The following is a 20,820-nucleotide window of genomic DNA, read 5'->3' as shown; positions in this document are numbered from 1 at the left end:
TATATATATATATATATATAATTTAAGACCAGAATTGATTTTGTACAATAAATTTAGAATACCTTATCATTACTCAGCCATTTCACATACTCGACCAACCCACCAGCATAGCAATACTCATTAGATTGTGCCTTCTTTGGGTCAGCATCCTCTTTGGTCAGAGTGATTGCCAGCTGTAAAAAGAGGCCATGAACTCAGACCTTACCAAAACAGAAAGAATGAATAAACATCATAGCTAGTTTTGACAAACCATGCAATATAACAGAAACATGCACACATTGATTAATAAGAATAAGTTCACCGTTGTAGGCCCCTTACCAATTAGAAAAAGCATGTCATACCATACATTAACATTTACTACCAAGGGTCGCCAATTACACAAAAATATAGATGTTTATCAGTAGTACTTTGAGAACGAAGACATCATCTCAATGTGGTCTATAAATTTACCAAAATGCCATCAGTTCATCCATAAACCCATCAATGGTGCATAGGTGCACATCAAAGTGTCTACATACTCACAAGATCTCCAGCCAGTGAAGGTCTGGCTATAAATATGCTAGGCTTTGTAAATGGTTAGGATACTTTCAGCAAAAGAACTTGCCACTTGGTATGCCAAATGTTTAACAAAGTTACAAAACAAATATCAGAACTTGCCACTTGGTGGCCAGAGTGTTTAATCCCAAACCTGCACCCAAAAACCTAAAGCTAAAAAAGAAGCAGAGAGAAAAAGAGCACTCATTGATCTTGACACTACAATCCAGCAACTGGCAGCTACAGCCATCTTGTCACTAAAAAAACATTATGCAGATGATCCTTGTAAAAAAGACAACCAATTTAGGTAAGGGAAAGGCTTAGAGTAAATTTGGCACCTAGATGAAAAAGGCATTGCAATCTTATTGAGTTAACAAGCCATTCACTTTGCTTTCTTCCCTGTAGTGTTATATGATTAACCCTCCAACAGATGCTAAGTGCCATGGTTGTACATTTTGGTAACTCGAGAAAAAAAATTGGTCATCGACCCACCAGTCGTAAGATAACTTTTTCACTACCCCATCTGCAGCTTTTTCTCACCAACCATTTTTCATGAAACAAATTATTACACTAAAAAGATAAATCTTAAAAGGAAACTAAATATTGGTTTTCTCACCCATTTTCTTGTAGCGGCAGACAAAGATAATATCTAGCAAGAAGAAGGTGGAAAGAAAAGGAATCAAGAGGAAATGTTGGAAGCCCATGCATGAAATATGCTCTGATTTTCTAGCACAAACTACCATCAAGTACAGTCAAGCCTTAGAAACAGAAAAATGTATACATGTAGTTTATGACTTTATGTGCATCTCTCACATGCAACTATGAATTACTCTACATTCTACAATCTACATTTAATTTGGCAATTAATATGATATGAATCAACTGTAAGGTACTGAAAATACATTTATTTCTTGAAAGGATACCTAGTTATACAATGAGAACAGACTAGTGACTTGTTTTGGAGACTGATAAAAATAATATATGTAATAAAATAAGAAAATTTGCAGGAATTGAAGGCATAAACACATATGCACTCGTGGTATTAGAATAATTAAATTGCATAAAGAGTGAGAAGGGCCACTCGGATCAATATTGTAAGGAACCATCATAATAGAAAATAGCATAATGGAAAAGCATACCCCCGGATTCAAGAAAGCAAGTTCTCTGATACGTCCAGCAATGGTGTTGTAGTCAAATTGGACATCAGTAGTAAATACTGCAAAAAAAGAAAAGCATTATATAATCAACTAGTAAAGTATTAAAAAACTTTCCCAAATAAATACTTCACAACAAAATCCATCAAATTTAAAGCACATCAAGAAGTACATCCACACTGATGGGCATCCAACTTTTGGCAGCTTACATGACCACTGATAAATTGTCACAGTGACTCAGACAAGATCATGGGACATAGATAGCACGATATGTGATGCAAACATGACAATTTTATGGAAAGTAGAAGACACAGGCATTTATGTGATTAATCATTTAGGTATGTATGTATGTATGTATGTAATATGACATTTGAGGCTCCATATTCTTACTGCACACCTACCAAGTTAAGATCAAGATCACTAATGCAACTGCACTCATATCCATGACAAAAAATTAGAAAGAAAACAACTCAAATACTTAACAAATGAAGTTCATACTAAAACACTCGTGAAGTTAAAGAACCATATTCTACACAAATATGATGAAATTCATTGAAGTGTCATGACACATTTGGGGTACATGTTATGTTATGTCAACATGAAATGCGTGCTGGGTGAAGTGTCCGTGTGACATAGCCAACAAATTCATGCAGGGAAAAAGGAAAAACCTTCTTTGTCTGGCCAAAACCTAATGTGTGTTCCTTGACGAGTAATTGATCCAGACGGGAGCTGAAGAGAGGTGAGAGCTGTTATTGGCCTTCCACGTGAATAAGTCTGCTGATATTCTTTACCATCACGCCAAACTGTAACCTCTAATGCCTAACAAGAAGAGCCCAAAATGAAAACTGTAAGAGAACATAAGCTTGCTTTGTAACATCTAAACCACTACCATCAAAGAACTAATGTGCGCATTTTGTAGTGTAAGCATTGTACCTATCATGTCAAAATTGGCCAATATTGAAATGTCTTCAAGAAACAATGAGGCTTTAAAAGATCATCATTGATAGAGGATACCATTTAAATCTGTTGATTAGATCTATGTTTGAGACATGAGTAGGTGTGGATGTAAGGTTTAAGATAGAATGGAAAAAAAGAATAGTAGAGATAGATTGAAAGAAAGAAAAGGAAAAGAAAATCACCTAAGAAAACAAAGAGGATGAAGACCAAGGAATCACATTGGAGAGGAAGAGCAACCCACTGGTTTCTTCTATGTGGGTCTGTCAATTGTATTGGATATTGATACTAGGGTTGCATGCACATAACCAAAATACCCATACAAAGTCTATATTTACAACATATGAAAAAATCATATGTGTAATTAAAAAATTGCCCCTAATGCCATTTCCTATGATCCTACCAATGACTTCCTCAATTTTCCTATCAAGCAAGAGCCTCAAAAAGCCCCAACGGGGTTGGCGTAGTGGGGTGGAGCCTTGGTTGCTAGACGGGCAGTCAAGGTTCGATTCCCATGGGTGTCTCCCCTCTGCGCAAGGCAATGTGTAGCATAGGCCCCAGGAGAGGGGTCCTAGCCTCGGAATTTTACGCTGCCGGCACGATAACCGTAGGTATGGCAGGCTGAGCCAGCGCAACCAGATCTTCGCACCGGGTGTGGTTTCTTCGGGTTATAAATCCAAAAAAAAAAAAGCAAGAGCCTCAAAAAAGAAACTTCTAGTTCATCAGGTTACTGCTTGTTATCTATATCTATTGCATGATTAGCAAAATCATTGCAAGTGATCAAAGGCTACCGTCTTAGATGATTGATTGTGTGTATTTTGTAGTTTTATGTAATGATATTTTGTCTTTGCACAGTTCTATCTTGTAGTACATGCTCGGGTTGCATAGGAAAGATGTAAACCAATACATCACAAGACCATCTTATTCCACATCAGTCATAATAACTTTTGCATGGGAACTGTAAGATGCACTATAACTGGTAAACATGAGCAAAAATTTCTAACAACGTAAAAATAAATTATGAAATTAAAATATAGGAAGGAAGAGAACACCTCAGACAAGGCATTAACAACAGACAAGCCAACACCATGCAAACCCCCAGAAACGCTGTAGCCACTACTTGAGCCACCAAATTTGCCTCCAGCATGTAAGACCTGCACAGTTTCAATTAAAGCAAATTAGTTGTTTGTCAACATTAAAAAGAATAATTTGAGAAAACTGTCACCAAACCACATGACAGATCATTAAAACAACAGAAGTAAAGTGTACATCGTGAAACTGTAACTCTGGAAACCAAAAATAATCAAATGAGGAAATATTATTTCAATCAGCGACACAGCCACAACTTACTCAATTCTCAGAGCTTATCTGAGGACATATCTAATAGATTTCAGCTTTCACAACTCAAGTGATTGCACCTAACTATTGATGCAAAAAAGTAGGTAACATATCTAGAGTATCGTTAACAATGTTCTTTACAGTTTGGTGATAAACGAAAATGATTGATAAACACAGTTCCTGACAGAGAGGGAAAAGAAAATACCCAGTCCATTAAAAAGGGACTCAATCCATAAAAATAGTTGTCTAAGGGCATGTTTGTTTCACTCTATGTCACCTGGGTACGGGTGCGGGTGTGGAGGGTACGACACAGCGACACAGCGATTCCAAAAAATATGTAGGTACGGGGACACGGCTATATATATATATATATATATATATATATATATATATATATATATATATATATATATATATATATATATATAATATAACTAAACAAACGAAAATAATAAAAGCCTCTAAGGGCATACAAAGAACAACACAAGTCCACAAAGAGGTTATACAAGAATCCAATCAATGGTAAACACAAGAGCACAAGTGCATCCACTAAGGGCAATCAATGTTAAATGCTTAAGAAAAAGCATTAAAAACAAGAGAGGATTTAAACCCCTTTTTATAGACTACATGAGAGCCATATAACCATTGGGATGCTCCCTCTCACGGGCAAAGAATTTTGCAACCCCGTGACGTGCCAGACTACCCAGTCTGGCCAGCCCAATGGCCAAAGGCCGCGCACCAACACTTTTCCATGTGCTGAATCATTTTCATTGGCCCTGCGCACCACCTCGTGCATAGCTGCCTAGCGAAAGCTGATGAAGTGCATATTCAAATGTGAATTTCATCTAGTCTATGCCGCTTAGTGCATAGTCGTCTCATACCAGCTATCACTTACGAAAGGGGCACAAACTTGCCTTAGCCTTGCGAGCCATGAAGCGTATAGCGGCTCCTGGCTCCATGTGCACGACACAGCAAAACCTCGTCATTGAAGGAACAAGACCTTGTGGCCCCCAGTCTAAAGACTGGTTGATGATTGAACACCATAGCGAAAAGCACCACCTAGACTCATTCGTCTGCGCCTAGGCATTCACTCGACTAGCCCCGAGTCATCATACTCGGTTGGAACCACCTAAGGTAATCCCTGGGGGAATTAGCTCTAACCCACACGCACCCCCTTGCGTCCAACCGCTACGCGTGGGAAACTCTTGCAAGCCGAGAAGTCATTAACCAAATCTCCAAAGGCAACATCCTCAGATCCGCTGGCACTGCTTGAGCTCCACGTCTGCGTCGCCACACAACGATGCACTAACGCCGATATCATTGCTTATCGCGTGTGGCGCTATCACCGCATGTCACCGATCAAGCCAACGCATACTCCGCGCTCCTACACTCAATGTGTTTTCCACTCAGTAGATCTCCACAATGCACATGCCCCATTCCGGAGGCTCGGTCCGGGACACTCTCAATGGCTATAAATATAGACGTTGGGGAGATCCCAACAACTATATTGGTCTAAGACCAATATGCCCTTACACAATATGTAAAAGAAAAAATAAAAAGCAAAAATGAAAATCAGACCCTAATGAGCAACACTTATTGCATACATGTAAAATGACTAAAATGCCCCTATAAAGGCAACAACTTATTACAATAGAAAACTATATTCATATATTTTAACACTCTTCCTCAAACTTCCGGTGTAATTACCGAAAATTTGTCAAGTGAATAAAAACAAGGTGAAGGTAAAGCTTTAATGAAGAAGTCAGGTAGCTGGCACTCGAAGGTCTGCTATGGCGACTGAACAATTTCTTTTAAGTATTCTTCTATGACATAATGGCAACTTCGAAGGATCATAAATGGTGGCACTCATATCTTTGAGAAAACTCCTTAGCCAGATAATTTTCATAGTTATTGTCATGGCTCGATATTCAGTTTTTGTTGATGATAACGAGACCTTTTGTTGCTTCTTAGACCTTAAAGATATAATAGAGTCGTTTAAAAATACACAAAAACCGATGGTTGAGACTTTATCACGAGGATTATCTCAATAATCAACATCAGTATACGCAATTAAATTTAAAGATGAGGATGAGGATAAGAAAAACCCTTTAGTCAAAGAATTTTTTATATATTTGATAATCCTCAAAACGACACTCATGCTTGGTAGTTAGCGTAAGTTGAAATTGACTGGCAAAATGCACAACATGAGCAATATTTGGTCTTGTGATGGACAATTAAGTCAAGGATCCAATTAGTTGACGGTATGGAGTTGGATCTTCAAGGAGTGTTCTATCTTCCAATCTTAGTTTTGCATTGATGACCTTCAACGCATCAACTTTCTTATCATCAGAGATTATCGATTTGACAACAATATCTGCAACACTGCAACGAATATATCCTCTAAGTGAGTAAGTCAATTCAAAACATAAAAAAAAATCTTAAAAAACCAAGATCAGACATATCAAAATTCCTTTTAAGAATTATTTTGATTTCATCAACTCTCTCTTTGTCACTTCATGTAATAATCATATCATCCACATATAATAGAAGAATAACAATGACAGCACCTATATCTTTGACAAAAAAAGCAGTGTCAGTATAGCAAGATCTCAAACCTGGATTTAGCATAACAATATTAAATCTATCATACCAAGCTTTTGAAGCTTATTTAAGCTCATATGGAGCTTTTCTCAAACGAAAAAAATTCTCACTTTCGATCTCAAAACCAGGAGGAGGGTTCGTGTACACTTTCTCGTATAGGTCTCCATTCAAAAAAGTATTTTTGACATCAAATTGGTAAATAGACGAATTTCGCATGTTTTAGCTTTTTCTAGTGTTACTAATTCTAGGTGCATCGAATCTACCCGTTTTGGACAAGTCTTTAGCATCCTCGTAGGATGAAGGTTCATAAAATGAATAAATTGACATAAGACATGTCTTAAATCTAGGTGAAAAGGAATCATAAGACATAAATTTATTAGAAGCTCTCGAGATCCTATTGGATTTTATAATACTAGATTCTTCATATGATTGGTTTTGTAAATACCCAAGGTTGTTAAATGCGATGAGGAGAAGCGAGGCGTTGAGCATGTTATGAAGCGAGGCGTAAGCCTCGAGGCGTTGAAGCGTAAGCTTCATGATCAAAATAATAAAATATATAATATTAAAGAGGACACTGATTTTTCATTTTTAATTAATAAAACTTATTTTTGATATTTGATAGATAAACTTACATTTTTAGTGAAACACTATTAAAAGGCATCAAAATCATATTAAATATTAAAGTAATGTTTTAAATTTTGAGCTTATGAAGCCGAACCGTTTATCTAATCGGATCCGTTTGCAATTTTGAAATTTTCCCACTTCTGTAAATTTAATTTTTGGATAAGCACACGCAAAGACTTCACAAATTCATATTTAATATTCAGAAACTAAATGATGGAACTGATTCTGATTAAATTTAGGATTCTCATGTAAATGCAAATCAGATTCTACAATTTCTGAAATAAATAGATTGAGGCACATGAACAACACCGAAACAAGTTTGTGTTCGAAATCTGTTTCACAAGAAAAAGATATTGGAAAGTACAATCATATTTAATGCAAAATATGAAAAATATTTATAAACAAACATTGTGATAAATGCATCAGCAACTTGCAGGACAGTAGACACTTTCAGTGAAATAACCTTCATTAAACCGTCATGGTGCAGGCGGGTGCGCTCATTAAAACATCGCACGTGACCCAACTACAAAAAAAAACTCCATTAAGCCACACTCTAAACTAACCTTACGCTTCAGGTATTGAGGGTGTGCCTCAGTACCTTGAGCGTGCGCCTCGCCTCTGAGACGTACGCTTCAGGTACTGAGGCGTACGCCTCTCACAACACTGTAAATACCTATCAAGTGCACATGGAGAATCCACACCAGTTCTTCTAGAATAAGTTTGAATCTCATGATTCATAACTTTTCCATTAAAGGAGTCACTAGAATCATCAATATGTATAATTTCATCATGATCATTTTCTAATCTCATGAGATGAAGCGGTCATGAAGAGAAACTAGGTGTGGCATCATGTCATATGGGAGGCCAGACAGAAAGTCAAAGACCTTGATAAATATGTTTATCTATTGCCCCAAATGAACTATGTTTTTGAAGTCAATTGATATGTCTGATATGCCCAAGGTAGCAGATGTATCACTCAGAGTTTTTTTATCAGGTTGTGCAATAGGTTGAACCTTAAAATATTATACAATTTATTATTGATAACGCAGCAAATTATAGGGCAGCGGATAAAGAATTGGCAGAAAATTTTGGGTCATTCTTTTGGACCTTGTCTATTGCCCAATGTATAAACCGCATGATTGAGGACATTGACAGCATGGATGAGGTACAACAGACAGTTGAATGTTGTTGAGAAATTACTAAATTTATTTACAATCATAAATGGGTTTTGATCCTAATGATGAAGTACACTAGTGGTGTTGAGTTGATTCATATTGCAGTTACTAGATTTGCTACGAATTTTTTGACAGTGCAAAGTCTAATAAAGCATAGAGTTGCACTAAAAAAATGTTTTCATCAAATGAGTAAAATGCATATGGAAATTGTAGATATAATATTTAGAAGTGAATTATGAGATTCATGCATGAAATTGTTGAGAATAACTATACCTTTGGTGAAGGTGCTTCGATTGGTTGACAGTAAAAACATACCAGCTATAGGTTATCTCTATGAGGCTATGGATAAAGCAAAAGAGGTCATTAGAGATAATTTGAAGGAGAAAAAATTTTGTGCATACATATATGGAACATCATTGATCATAGGTGGACTGAGCAACTTCATCAACATCTTCATGCTGCAACATATAATTTAAAACATGCATTTAGATAATCCACTACATTTAAAATGGACAGGAAAATCAACAAGTGACTTTTGGCTTGCATCGAAAGGTTGAACCCTAATTATAGGGTTCAAGATCAAATTCATGAGGAAATTGACACCTATGATAATGCATTGTATGATATGGGTGTTAAAATATTGTGTACATATTCATTGATATACGTAATATCAGGGGTATTTTGGTCATTTCATATAATGTATTTTAGTATAATCGATTAGGAACTGAAAAGTCTTTTTCTTTTATTTATTTATTATTATTTTTAATTGTTAAAGTCAATATGACTGTTGGGTGGTAAGTCCAACTAGTCGTTGGACCGCCTACCTTTATGTAATGTGAGGCTCTATAAATAGAGCCTCACCTCCCCTTGTATTTGGAGGCTTTACAAAAGCATTTGGTGTGTATTAATACAATATCTTTTTTGTTATGCTCTTGTGAGCTTTATGCTTTTGTGATCTTGTGGGTTTCATATTTTTGTGCATCTCTTTTATGAGATTGTTATCGATCCATTAGAGACCATATTATATTTGTGCACTTGTGTAGCCCTTTGTTGGCATTATATTTGTGCACTATTGTTTCGTTACATAGCTTGGCTCTTGAAGTAGCGAAAGTTATCCTAGGATTATCCTACTTGTGGTGGTGATCTTCAATCTTTAGTCATCATCCAATCCTTCTACACAAGAATTCTTCATTATGAGAGAGATATTTTGCCTCCATCATCTCCTACAAGCTCAATGAAAACAATTATTTAATGTGGACAACCGCTATGGAGAATCAAATCAAAGGTAAAAAGCTATGGGGTTTTGTTCGTGAAACCACTAATGAACCTCAACTCAAATTGACAAGAAGAGAATGAGATCAAATCAAAGCTCTATCTGAATAAAAAAAGAGAGTTTTGCAACAATATCAAAACAAGTTGGAAGATTGAAAAGCTAGCAATGCTCAAATTCTCTCATGCTTCATGAATACCATGGAGTTCAAAATCGCTACCAACATCATCGAGTTTAAAAGGGTATGTGATGCATGGATTTTTCTAAAGAGTACCTTCATCCAAAAAAGATATGGCTAGGCTATATTATCTTCAAGACAATGCATATAATACCAAACAAAGAGATAAAAGTGTAAGAGATTTTTATGGTACTTTATCTCCTATTTGAAATGAACTAGCCATGTTAGAACCAAAATGAGAGGGTTTGGCTATTGAAATGAGAAGATCAAAATTAAAAAGAGAAAATCTTTTCTCTTTTCTTTATGGTCTCCGACCGAAATTTGAGCAAGTTAGGTCCTCCTTGCTTCATAGGACTTTGACTCCTTCTATAAGTGAGGCTCTTGCTCAAATTTGTCAAGAGGAAACAAGACTTGGAATGTACAAGTCTAATGATGAAGTTCTTATCGTATCAAGACCCAAAAATTTTGTAAAAACATATAAAGCACCTCACTTTGAAAGAAAATTCAATGAAGAATGGCATAACGAAGGAGGATACAAAGGTAAAATCATTTGTCATCATGGTAAGGAACCGGGGCATATAAGACCGGATTGTCCCAAGTTTAAGAAAGTGGATGTCATAAGTGAAGAACCTCAAGAATCAAAGAAATGAAGCAACTTCAATGATTTGACCATTGCCCAAACAGCAGAGGTCGTCTCACAAATTCTTAAAGCCACTCCTACATTCAGCGGCGACATCTCCTCCTCTTCTCCTCCAAGTAAGTCTTCTTGGATTTTGGATTTAGAAGCCTCTTTTCACATGACTCATAATGAGTCTCTATTATCCGATTGCACTAATTCATATTTTTCATGTCTATCAATCATCGATGCGACTTTTTTAAAAGTATAGGAAACTTCAACAATATCTCAAAAAACTTTTTTGTTGCAAATGTGAAGGTTATTCCAAAATTAGACTTAAATCTTTTTTCAGTTTCTCAAATTTACGATAATGGGTGTAAAGTATTCTTCTCATCTAAGGCTTGTTGGTTGCAGGATCTCCCGTCAGAGAAGCTGATTGGGCAAGGCCATAGAAGAGGAGATATTTACTATATTGATTCCTTATGTTTACCCAAAAACTCTATTTGTAATCATATCAAAGACATTAAATTAGATCTTTGGCATAAAAGATTAGGACACCCAAATATATCTAAATTATCGCATTTTTCATTTTTGAAAAAAAATTGTAAAGATAAAGATTTTGTATGTGAAGATTGTATAGTTGGAAAAATGCAAATGATGCCTTTTGGATCTAGAACCTCCTTGTCTAATGAAATTTTTGAATTAGTGCATTCGGATGTATGGGGTCCCGCTCCCGTTATGTCAAAAGGTGGTTATTCATATTATGTTACATTCGTAGATGATTTCAGTAGACATACTTGGATATACTTAAACTCAAATCCGAAGTCTTTTCGTGTTTTAAAAACTTTCATAATCTTGTTGTCATATGCAAAATAGAGGACCTAACTAGCTCAAACTCGGGTTTTAACCCAAATAAGAACATAAAGAGTTCATTTTCCAATTGCTTTCGCCTCATTTCAAGATCAGGTCCTTCCCATTGAGGCTCAAGCATGAAAAACTCATCCCAAAGAGAAGAGGGAGAGTATCAAAGTAATCTCTCACACTCTTATCTCCTTGTCTTGTTGTTTGAACTTTTTCTTGAAGGAAATATTGTCTTGTCAAGTCTTTTTAAAGGAACATATTCCTTAAAAAGACCTAAGCATCACAAGCTTTCTTAAATTTAACAATGTTGGAGGCTATCTTAAGTTTCATGCTATTTAGGAACCAAAATAGGATTTGAGCGTTCTTAACCTCCCAATCCTCCACCTTAATATGATATTTGTTCAAGTCTTTTTTTCTTTCATCATCAAGGGTTTTAATTTGGTCTCCATCTTTTTTGGTAAGTATGAGTTGTGGCTCACATGTAGTTCCACTCACATACCCCATAGTGTTTTACCTTTAAGATGGTTTTCCATGGCGTTGACCCACATTAGATAGTTAGAATCATTGACTTTGAATGTGACCACCGTCATGGGTTCTTTTTTACCCATCTTATAGAGAAAAAGATGGAAGATAGTAGACGATAAGTGGAGGAGAGAGAAAAGAGAAGAAGATAGTTGGAGAAGAATGTTGATGGCGAGCTTTCCAAAGCAAGAGAGTCTCCAATCATGTGATCCTCCTACAAGAAAACTTGTTTACAGCACTCTTTCACATTAAGAACACTAAGGTTCTTTAATCACAAACACGAACTTGAATCAACATGTTCCAAGAGCCCAAGGCCCTGTATAAGCAGAAATAATAAAAGCCTCTAAGGGCATACCAAGAGCACAAAGAACAACACAAGTCCACAAAGGGGCAATACAAGAAGCCAATCAATGGCAAACACAAGAGCACAACAAGTGCATGCAATAGCCACTAAGGAAAATCACAAGAACATAAAAAAAAATAGAATCTTTACTAATGTTAAATGCTTAAGAAAAAGCATTAGAAACAAGAGGGGATCTAAACCCCTTTTATAGACTACATGAGAGCCATATAGCCATTGGCCCTTGGGATGCTCCCATCGGCTATAAATATAGTGGTTGGGGATATCCCATAGACTACATTGGTCTAAGACCAATATGCCCAAAAAACTATTACAATAGAAAACTATATATATATAATATATATCGCATAAATACAAAATAATTTCAAAATAAACTGAATATAATCTAAATATATGTTATATCTAAAATATATATTATATACTAAAAATATAAAGTTATAAACTGAAAATATAATTATAAATTGAATATAAAACTTGTATGTACGGAGGGTAAAATGGTGTGTCCCGGTTTCGATGTGTGTCAACATGGGGACACGCTTGTCGACACAGATACGGAGGGTAAAATGGCGTGTCCTGGTAGGCCGGTACCATAGGTTTCACTTGAAATGGTGGAAAAATGGGTTATCTTTGTATGGAAAAGGACCAATTCCCACCCTACATGCAACAAACCCCAATCATCTGGGTTGCATGTTTTTTGCATTTTTGTTCAAATTGATTTGTCTAATAGTTAACAAACTCTTTCTTTGCTTGTTTATTTGGAATCCAGATAGCTTACATAGACATAAGCCACTTAAGTTTATGTGCATAATAAATATAAGCTCATAAGCCCACATCAAAGAAAGTAATATTTTACAGTGATATTGGTTCCTTTTTTTTCAAATTATTGCACCAACATTGCTGCTTGAAAATGGTTTTAAAAATTATTTATATTGTTTATTTGTTATTTTGAAGCTTTTTATATTTTTAATATTTATTTGAGAAACTTACACTTTATGCCACGTTTCAGAGGTAGGATGTAGTGCCTCACTGGCCTCAATGCTCTTAATAACACTAAATCAACCACATAGTCAAAGGTGCACATATTTGATGTCATATCAAACATTGCAGCAACTAAAAGAGATATAGCTATCCAAAATTGAAAAAGAAATATTTCCACAATCTTACTGTCAATACGGTCTCCAAGGCAGACTTCTTTGTGGTAGCATGTAATTCTGTAGGAATCTGCAGATAGACAAGAAATTTAGTTCATGCAACAGCAACCTGGGACACAAGAAACTTCACAGGCTTCAATCAGTAACTAAAAAAAATATAGTTCTAGCTATTGCATCTAGAAAGTTGCAAGGGGCAATCTCCTGTTGATTCATACAAAGGAGAAAAAGGGCTTCACATTGCTATCCACCCTACTTATCAATTTATAAGAAAATTGTAAATAATACAAAAAAAAACACACACACATTATACACAGAAGCATAGTCACCAATAAGGGCAGATATTGTAGAATTTGAATTGCTTAATTGGAATGTCATGGCGTAAATTACTCGTTTGAACATGCATCACCACTACAAGATTCCAGCACCATTGCTGAAGTCACAGAGAAAACAATGATCCCTTCATTACAATACAGAATGCGGAATAGGAATTGGCAAGAAGGGCAAGGAAAAAGAATATGAAGAAAAAACAGGACAGACATGATAGTCTGACCATTTGCACTTCAAAGTAGGAAAATATGAGGTATGAAGCCTTGAATCACTAATCAATTCTTATAAACTAGTGGCATGTTGGACTGGAAGAGAACCCAAAGTCCAAGTTCCCATCATATCACGCTGGTACAAACTACAAACAAGAGGAGCATATTTGAAGCAAGCAAAAAATGGTGAAGGATAATTGGAAGAACAAACTTTTGTGATTTCAAAACTAGGAAGAGACGGTTTCCTATATATACTTTTCACTCACCCCTAAGATATCATTTCCTTAATAAGAAGTCTATGAAAGTGGTTGCCTTTATTTTGCAATGGGACAGGAAGCTAACCACAGAACATTCACATTATCTGGCCATAAGATAGATAGGTGTGAGATACATAAATTCCAAAAGTTCTCTAATGGAATTGGTAGCACGCCCCCCACCCAAAAAAAACTGATGAAAAAAGTCTGTTTGATGAAGCAGAAAACACTGACAAGTGGCGACCCTTTCATACTTCAAGACAGATATACAAGTCAGAGTAGAAAAGAGCAATAGAGAAAAATAGATCACACATATCTTCCTTATGCTTCCTTAGGTCGCAAATATATTCCAGAGGGTTAAGCCCTTACCCCACGCCCATTATCAGTGATGCTCACAGAGTTATCTGCATGAAACAAAACATCTATTTTCGAAGCAAATCCTGCCTGGGCTTCATCAATAGCATTGTCCAATATTTCATAAACCTACATACAGATACAAGCATGAGATATAGAAGTTAACTAAACATGTTTTTGGGACCTGGAGAGAGAGAGAGAGAGAGACCAAGTGATGCAGCCCACGTGATCCAGTGCTTCCAATATACATTCCTGGTCGCTTCCGAACAGGCTCCAAGCCTTCAAGTACCTAGATATTAAATATGAAGATATTGGATCAGCATGAATATTTCCAATAAAGCCTACAGGACATATCATATCCATGTTAGGAATACACTATACAAAAAATGAATAATAAATCTCGAACAGTGCACTTTGTTAAATACGGAGCAATGGAGCTTTTGCATGGACTGATGGATCAAAAGCAGCATCAAGATATCGCTGATATTTTGAAATGTCGTGATATTATCGACAAATTCAGGTCATCGATAAGATAGGCAAAATATAGAGCTATTTTCAAAACATCGTGATATTATCACAATATTTTTGAAGAAAAAATATATTGTTTTTATATATATTTTAAGCCCATTTTTTGTATTTGCTTGTATCTTTTTGTACTTTAGAAACTTTTCAAATCCTTATATTTTTCCAAGAATACATATTATTTTTTTATATTTCTTATTATTTGTATATTTTTAAACTCCCAAGATTTTTCCGAGAAAAACCAATTAATGTAAATCTCTACAAGAAAAACTCTTGCCAAGAAATTACCTTGAACGATATAGGTGATTATGGATATGTATTGAATATCCTTTCCATTGTTATAGTGAAATTTTGAATTGTTAATGGAATATAACAAATGATACAAGAATAGTTGAATATGAATCAGATCCAAGGCAACACGAGCAATGCCTTAAGAAAATCAAACAAATGTTGTTTTCAGAGGTCATCACATACTTTTACAAAAGTAGGCGGTTGGAAGTGTCAAAATTGGACTAGCAGCAGAAATAATGGTTGACAATATCAGAGAGTTAACCCATGACTCTGCCAAGTCATCCTACATCAGGGCCACAATAAGTTCAGAGTCATATGCAACTTGGTTTTATAAAAAACTCAAGCCAAGTTTCATCAGAGACTAGTTTGACTTTGCCAAATCATGAGTAAAGGATGACTCATCCAAGTAATAGTTTTATCAAATTTATACTTTAACTTCCAAGGTTTGAGACATGAAATCAGAAAACCCTGAACTGATTTTGGATATATCCTCTTTAAATAAAGCAACCACTATAGATCCCTTTTCCTCTCCCATTTCAAATTTTGTTCTCTACGTTCTCCATTTATCTTCCCTTTGCTTTGTGGTCACAAGAAAAAATACATTAATAAAACAAGTTCAATAAAAAAGTGAAGTCAAATAAAAAGTACCAATAAGAATGAAGGTGTCTTTCACAGTGTCTCTAAAATAATAAACATCAGCTGCCATACTCAAACGGTACGCATAACCATTATACTAACCTGAATTTGCTCTGAGCCATAGGCTTTTGGTTTCCGAGTCTCTTGAAAAGCTTCCGTAGATACATTCGATGACATAAAAACCCTAGTAGCAATAGCATTTCTTCTTACAAATAAACTCGGAGTCTTTCCATATCCAAATCTAGTCCTGCAATGAAACAAGAAATATTAAAATAACCCATACAAAACCATCATTGGGAACCCGATACGTTCATCAAAGCCGCAACATTAAGGGTTCAAATAGCGCATAAAGGATGAGTTCTACTAGTCTGTGGCAAATAAGAAAATTACGAACATCCAATTTCCACGGAGGAAAACCGCAAACTTAACATATTGGAATCTAAAACCACACAAACCAAGAAAAAAAAAGTTACTCAAAACAAAGGGCATACAAACGATGGATGAATACGGTGTCAAGACACGCAGCATCCACTCAATCGACGAGTAAACCAACGTGATGCTCAAAGTGTTCACGGAGTAAGTAGGAATTTCCATGGCAGAATCGAGTGGAATATCGAATAACCGTATTAACTTGGAAAAAATTCACCCAGTTGATGATTCAACCGTAGTTTCGTTTAGCCGGGCCCGAAACGCCCAATTTGGCGCAGATTGAAGCAAGAGATAAACTCAACTGGTGAAATCCGAAGTGAATTGGTTTTCTTGACCATCAAGATCAACCACAGTAACGAAAAACGCAATACCTACGCGCTCAAAGCATCAAGAAACGCCGAGCCCAATAACCGCCGAAAACGATAAAAAAACGCAGAAAAAAAAAGAGAGATAAGGGTAGGAAGGGAGACAACCTGGTGATGAGAGCGGAGGGGAGAGGGCACGAGCGAAACGAGAGGGAGGCGGACTTGATGAAACGGTGAGCGATGAAGCGAACCGGCAACGGAGGCGGCCTCAGAAGAGCCATCCCTCTCTCTCTCCCCCCCTTCTCTTCTAGCTCTTTCCCACTCTCTGCTAGGGTTAGCGTTAGGGTTTGAGCTCTTGCTCCCTCTCTCTTTCTCTGTGTGGAGTCTGGGACTCTGGAATGCTTCTCTCTATCTGTTTTGGAGGGAAACGGAGAGCTCCCGTTGGAAAACAATACGCTAAGATAAAAACCCCTCGCTTATACACCGCGACCAGAGTACGCTGTCAAATTACTAAAGTACCCTCACGCCGAAGCGCCTCACCATAGGGCTGGAAAAGCTTGGCTGGCTCGCTTCTTCCGGCGAGCCGAGCTCATGCTAAATGAGCCAAGCACGAGCAAGCTCACTCACAAAAATATATATTTTTCAGATGTTGAGAACAATAGAATTTGAAGCTATAACCTATTGAGTCAAGCTCAAACTAGCCCATTTACAAAATAAATAATCCTTTCAAACTTATAAGTAATAGGAGTTGAACTCTAAACTTCACTTCCACCATCTTCATTTTACAATATAAAAATATGTTTATTATTAATAAATAAGTTAAAATGAGACTAACATTGGTTTTTCGTGCTCGAGCTTGTCAATCTTATTTCATGATTTCAAATTACGAGCAGAACCATGAGTGGTGGCTCATCTTGTCTCAGGCCCGTTTCCCGAAAAATTCTGCGATCATTTAAAAATGTTGGTTTTCTTAAAATTCTCAACAAAATATCAGTATATATTTACGAAAATGCATACAAAAACCTTGTTGATTGAACCAAAACGGAATCTAAGGTGTTGGTTTTGGGTCTAGGTCCAAGCGGACCTACCAAAGGTAGAGACCACTGCCAAGACCTATAAGGGTAACATAAGTTCAAGGATACCCGCAGGTCAGATGCAGGACAGATCATAGTAGCATATTTAGATCCAAATCTGGTGTCGAACTGGATAGGATATAGACATGATTCTGAGTCCGACTTGGGCACGTTTGAAAGTGAGAAAATGGTAAGAAAAATGCAATTAGGAACGAAAAAATTACAAGTTTTATAACCCCCCCCCCCCCTCTCTCTCTCTCTCTCTCTCTCTCTCTCTCTCTCTCTCTCTCTCTCGGGGAGAGAGGGCTGATCGACCTCACTTCTCATTTTTTAGTTCTAGAAAGACAATAATGGAGAAAAATTACTGGTAAAACCGACCCCATGTAGTTGGGACAAGACTTGATGATGATGGCGGCTTGACCCACTTATGATAAAAAGATGATATTACGGCTCAACTGAGTCCACGGTTGACTCGATGCATCGAAGTCCAGTTTGATTAACTACGGGCACCTCTGAAAGCTACGGGCACACCCGTGTGCACCAGTTGAGTTTGATCTGGTGTCTTTTATCTCAGCACCCTCACAAATCACAATCACACCCCTGGCCAAACGGGCGACCCATGGTGGTACGGTCAGAATTTTTTTTCACTTTTATTACAATTCATATTCATATTTCGGTGAACGTTTTCTAGTGGATACGTACTAAGATCCACCTCTAACCTAAGTCATGTATACTTGCTAGTTGCTACACTAAAAAAAACTTTGCATTCATTTTTTCTAGCAGTATCCATTGCCACCTTAGGGCACATTTGGAAGAAGAAAAGATCTCACGGAAAAAAAAAATGCTTATGAAAAGTTTTGATATGATTAACTTTTATAAGTGAAAATTTTTAACTTGTGAAATTCTGAATTTTATATTTTTATTTAATTTATTTTTATATTATAAGATTCGGAACCAGGATATACGTAAGAAGCAGAGTCGTACCTGTGTTTCATGGGGCCTGAGGCGGAGGGAAAAAATGGGCCCCCTATTAATAGTGAGTTCTGGGGCAGTGCCTCCGAATCAAAATAACAATAAAATTTGCATTCACGTTAAACAAATATAATATTTCAATTATTTATATTATATTAAATAAAAATATATAAAATATTTATATAAACTACCTAGACAATACTCATTCATCTTAAAAATGGGCCCCTAAAATTTTTTTGGGGGGGCCCTGAGGCCCAAGCCTCATTGGCCTCTTTACAGGTCCGGCTCTGGTAAGAAGGTAGGCGTTGCACCCATTGAAAATAAGATGAGAGAGAATCGTTTACGCTGATTTGGACATATTCGGCGAAGGCCTAATGATGCTCCAGTTAGAAGGATGAAGAAATGAGAAAATATATTAGTTGAAAGAGGTCGGGATAGGCCTGGGAAGACTTGGATGGAGATGATAGCAAAGGATATGAATGCTTTGAACCTCACCGAGGACATGGCATTGAATATAAATGATTGGAGGAGAAGGATTCATGTGAAAGACCCAAAATGATTTTCTTTTTTGGTTCATATCACCGACCCCAATTGTTTTGGGATGAAGGCATTGTTGTTGTTGTTGTTGTTGTTGTTGTTTTGATATTATAAGTACAATACTTGTAATATTTTTAAATTTTAAAAGAAATAACATTGTTTTAAGGCTAAAAATATTGTTTGAGATTAAGATAAAAATTAATTTATAATTCAAAATTTTATTAGGATTTAGAATCAATTTTCAATAGAAAATTTATTTTAAATTAGGGTTTTGATTTTTTATCAGGTTTGGATTTGAATTTGGATTTAATAAATATTTTTAAAATATTATAATTAAATTTAAGTTTGATTCAAATCTAAAATAGGATTTAATCAAATATTAAATTAAGGTTAAAAAATACAATAAATTATATTTTTATTGAAATTAAATTTAGTTTAGAAGTAATACATGTAATTCTTTAAGGAATTTTTAATAAATAAATAATAACTTTTATGAGAAAAAGTGTAAAAATAAAAAATAGCCTAAGAGGAATTATAATAAATATAGTATGAAAACTTAAAATTGATTCGAGCTAATTTTTTATGAAATTTGCATTCAGAATGTAATTATGAAAAAATAAGAATTTAATAAAATAACTGCTAAATTTTACCAAAATAAAGTCAAATAGGATTTCAGGCGAATTTATGATAACTCGATAGGTATATAATGTAAATTCAATAAATTTGAATTTATTTTCATGGGTTTAAAATCTAATCTACAAACAAAATAAAATACTCAAAACAACACTAGGTCCTGCCGACCCTGGTAGAGATCACTTTAGAACTTTATTTTTAAAAAAAAAATATTTTAAAAAATAAATTAAATAGTCTAGATAATGATAGTTTGTGTTGAAAATAGAGCATATAGGAATTAGACAAAAAAATTTAAGTGTAAGAAATAACCCTACATGCCCAAGGGTTGCAATGACCCTATTGAGTTTTGATTTTTCAAAAATTATTTTTGAAAAAATTAAATAAACCTTTTAAAGAATATTTAAAATAAATAATTTTAATACATAAAAAATTGAAATTTTATAGATAAAATCTATTTACATTAACATTTATATCAATTTAAGGATAGATTAGATCAGATATAACTCAAGATATTTTGAAACATATATTATTTGATTTGTCCCATAGGGTCGAACGCTCTGAAAAATGTTATTATTGTTTTGACCAACAAATTTTAGCTGATAAGTGACTTATCTATTAAATCAGAGTTGACCTTAATGTTTCTTATTTTAATGACATCAAAATTGATTATTTACACACCTAATTTGGTGTTGATTTAAATATTTTATTATTAACTTAAGTTAATGCTTAATTGTAGGTCAAAAATTAACGTTATTCAACATCGACTAAATTTTTTTACCGATCCGTGTGTATGATTAAATTTAAGACCACTACAATGATCTACATTTAAAGAGTTATCAAATTGATTATTTAAATATCGAATTCTGATAAGATTTTGGGTCTGTAGCCCTCTCAAAAGGTTAACATGTCACTATAGCCTAAGACAGGGTAAAAAGTTTC

The 20,820-nt window shown here is 35.4% G+C and overlaps 1 protein-coding gene across 1 annotated transcript in view; it reads right to left on the bottom strand.

Annotated features, from left to right (window-relative positions):
• The window catches only part of LOC149814145 (DNA gyrase subunit B, chloroplastic/mitochondrial-like), a 58,765-nt gene extending 41,663 nt beyond the window's left edge, over window positions 1-17,102 (bottom strand). The window contains exons 1-9 of the mRNA XM_089989077.1: window positions 16,835-17,102; window positions 16,035-16,179; window positions 14,692-14,772; window positions 14,499-14,612; window positions 13,353-13,409; window positions 3,695-3,796; window positions 2,357-2,507; window positions 1,674-1,750; window positions 63-173 (exon numbers count right to left, since the gene is read on the bottom strand). Coding sequence (XP_089845203.1) covers window positions 63-173; window positions 1,674-1,750; window positions 2,357-2,507; window positions 3,695-3,796; window positions 13,353-13,409; window positions 14,499-14,612; window positions 14,692-14,772; window positions 16,035-16,179; window positions 16,835-16,947 — 951 coding nt within the window. The 5' untranslated portion in view covers window positions 16,948-17,102. The remainder of the gene's footprint in view (window positions 1-62; window positions 174-1,673; window positions 1,751-2,356; window positions 2,508-3,694; window positions 3,797-13,352; window positions 13,410-14,498; window positions 14,613-14,691; window positions 14,773-16,034; window positions 16,180-16,834) is intronic.
• Between the last annotated feature and the right edge of the window lie 3,718 nt (window positions 17,103-20,820).

Source organism: Nuphar pumila, chromosome 15, assembly GCF_984573655.1.
Source record: "Nuphar pumila chromosome 15, dmNupPumi1.hap1.1, whole genome shotgun sequence".
Taxonomy (NCBI): Eukaryota; Viridiplantae; Streptophyta; class Magnoliopsida; order Nymphaeales; family Nymphaeaceae; genus Nuphar; species Nuphar pumila.
The sequence above is the reverse complement of the archived record's forward strand: the minus strand, read 5'-3'. Positions and strand labels throughout refer to the sequence as shown.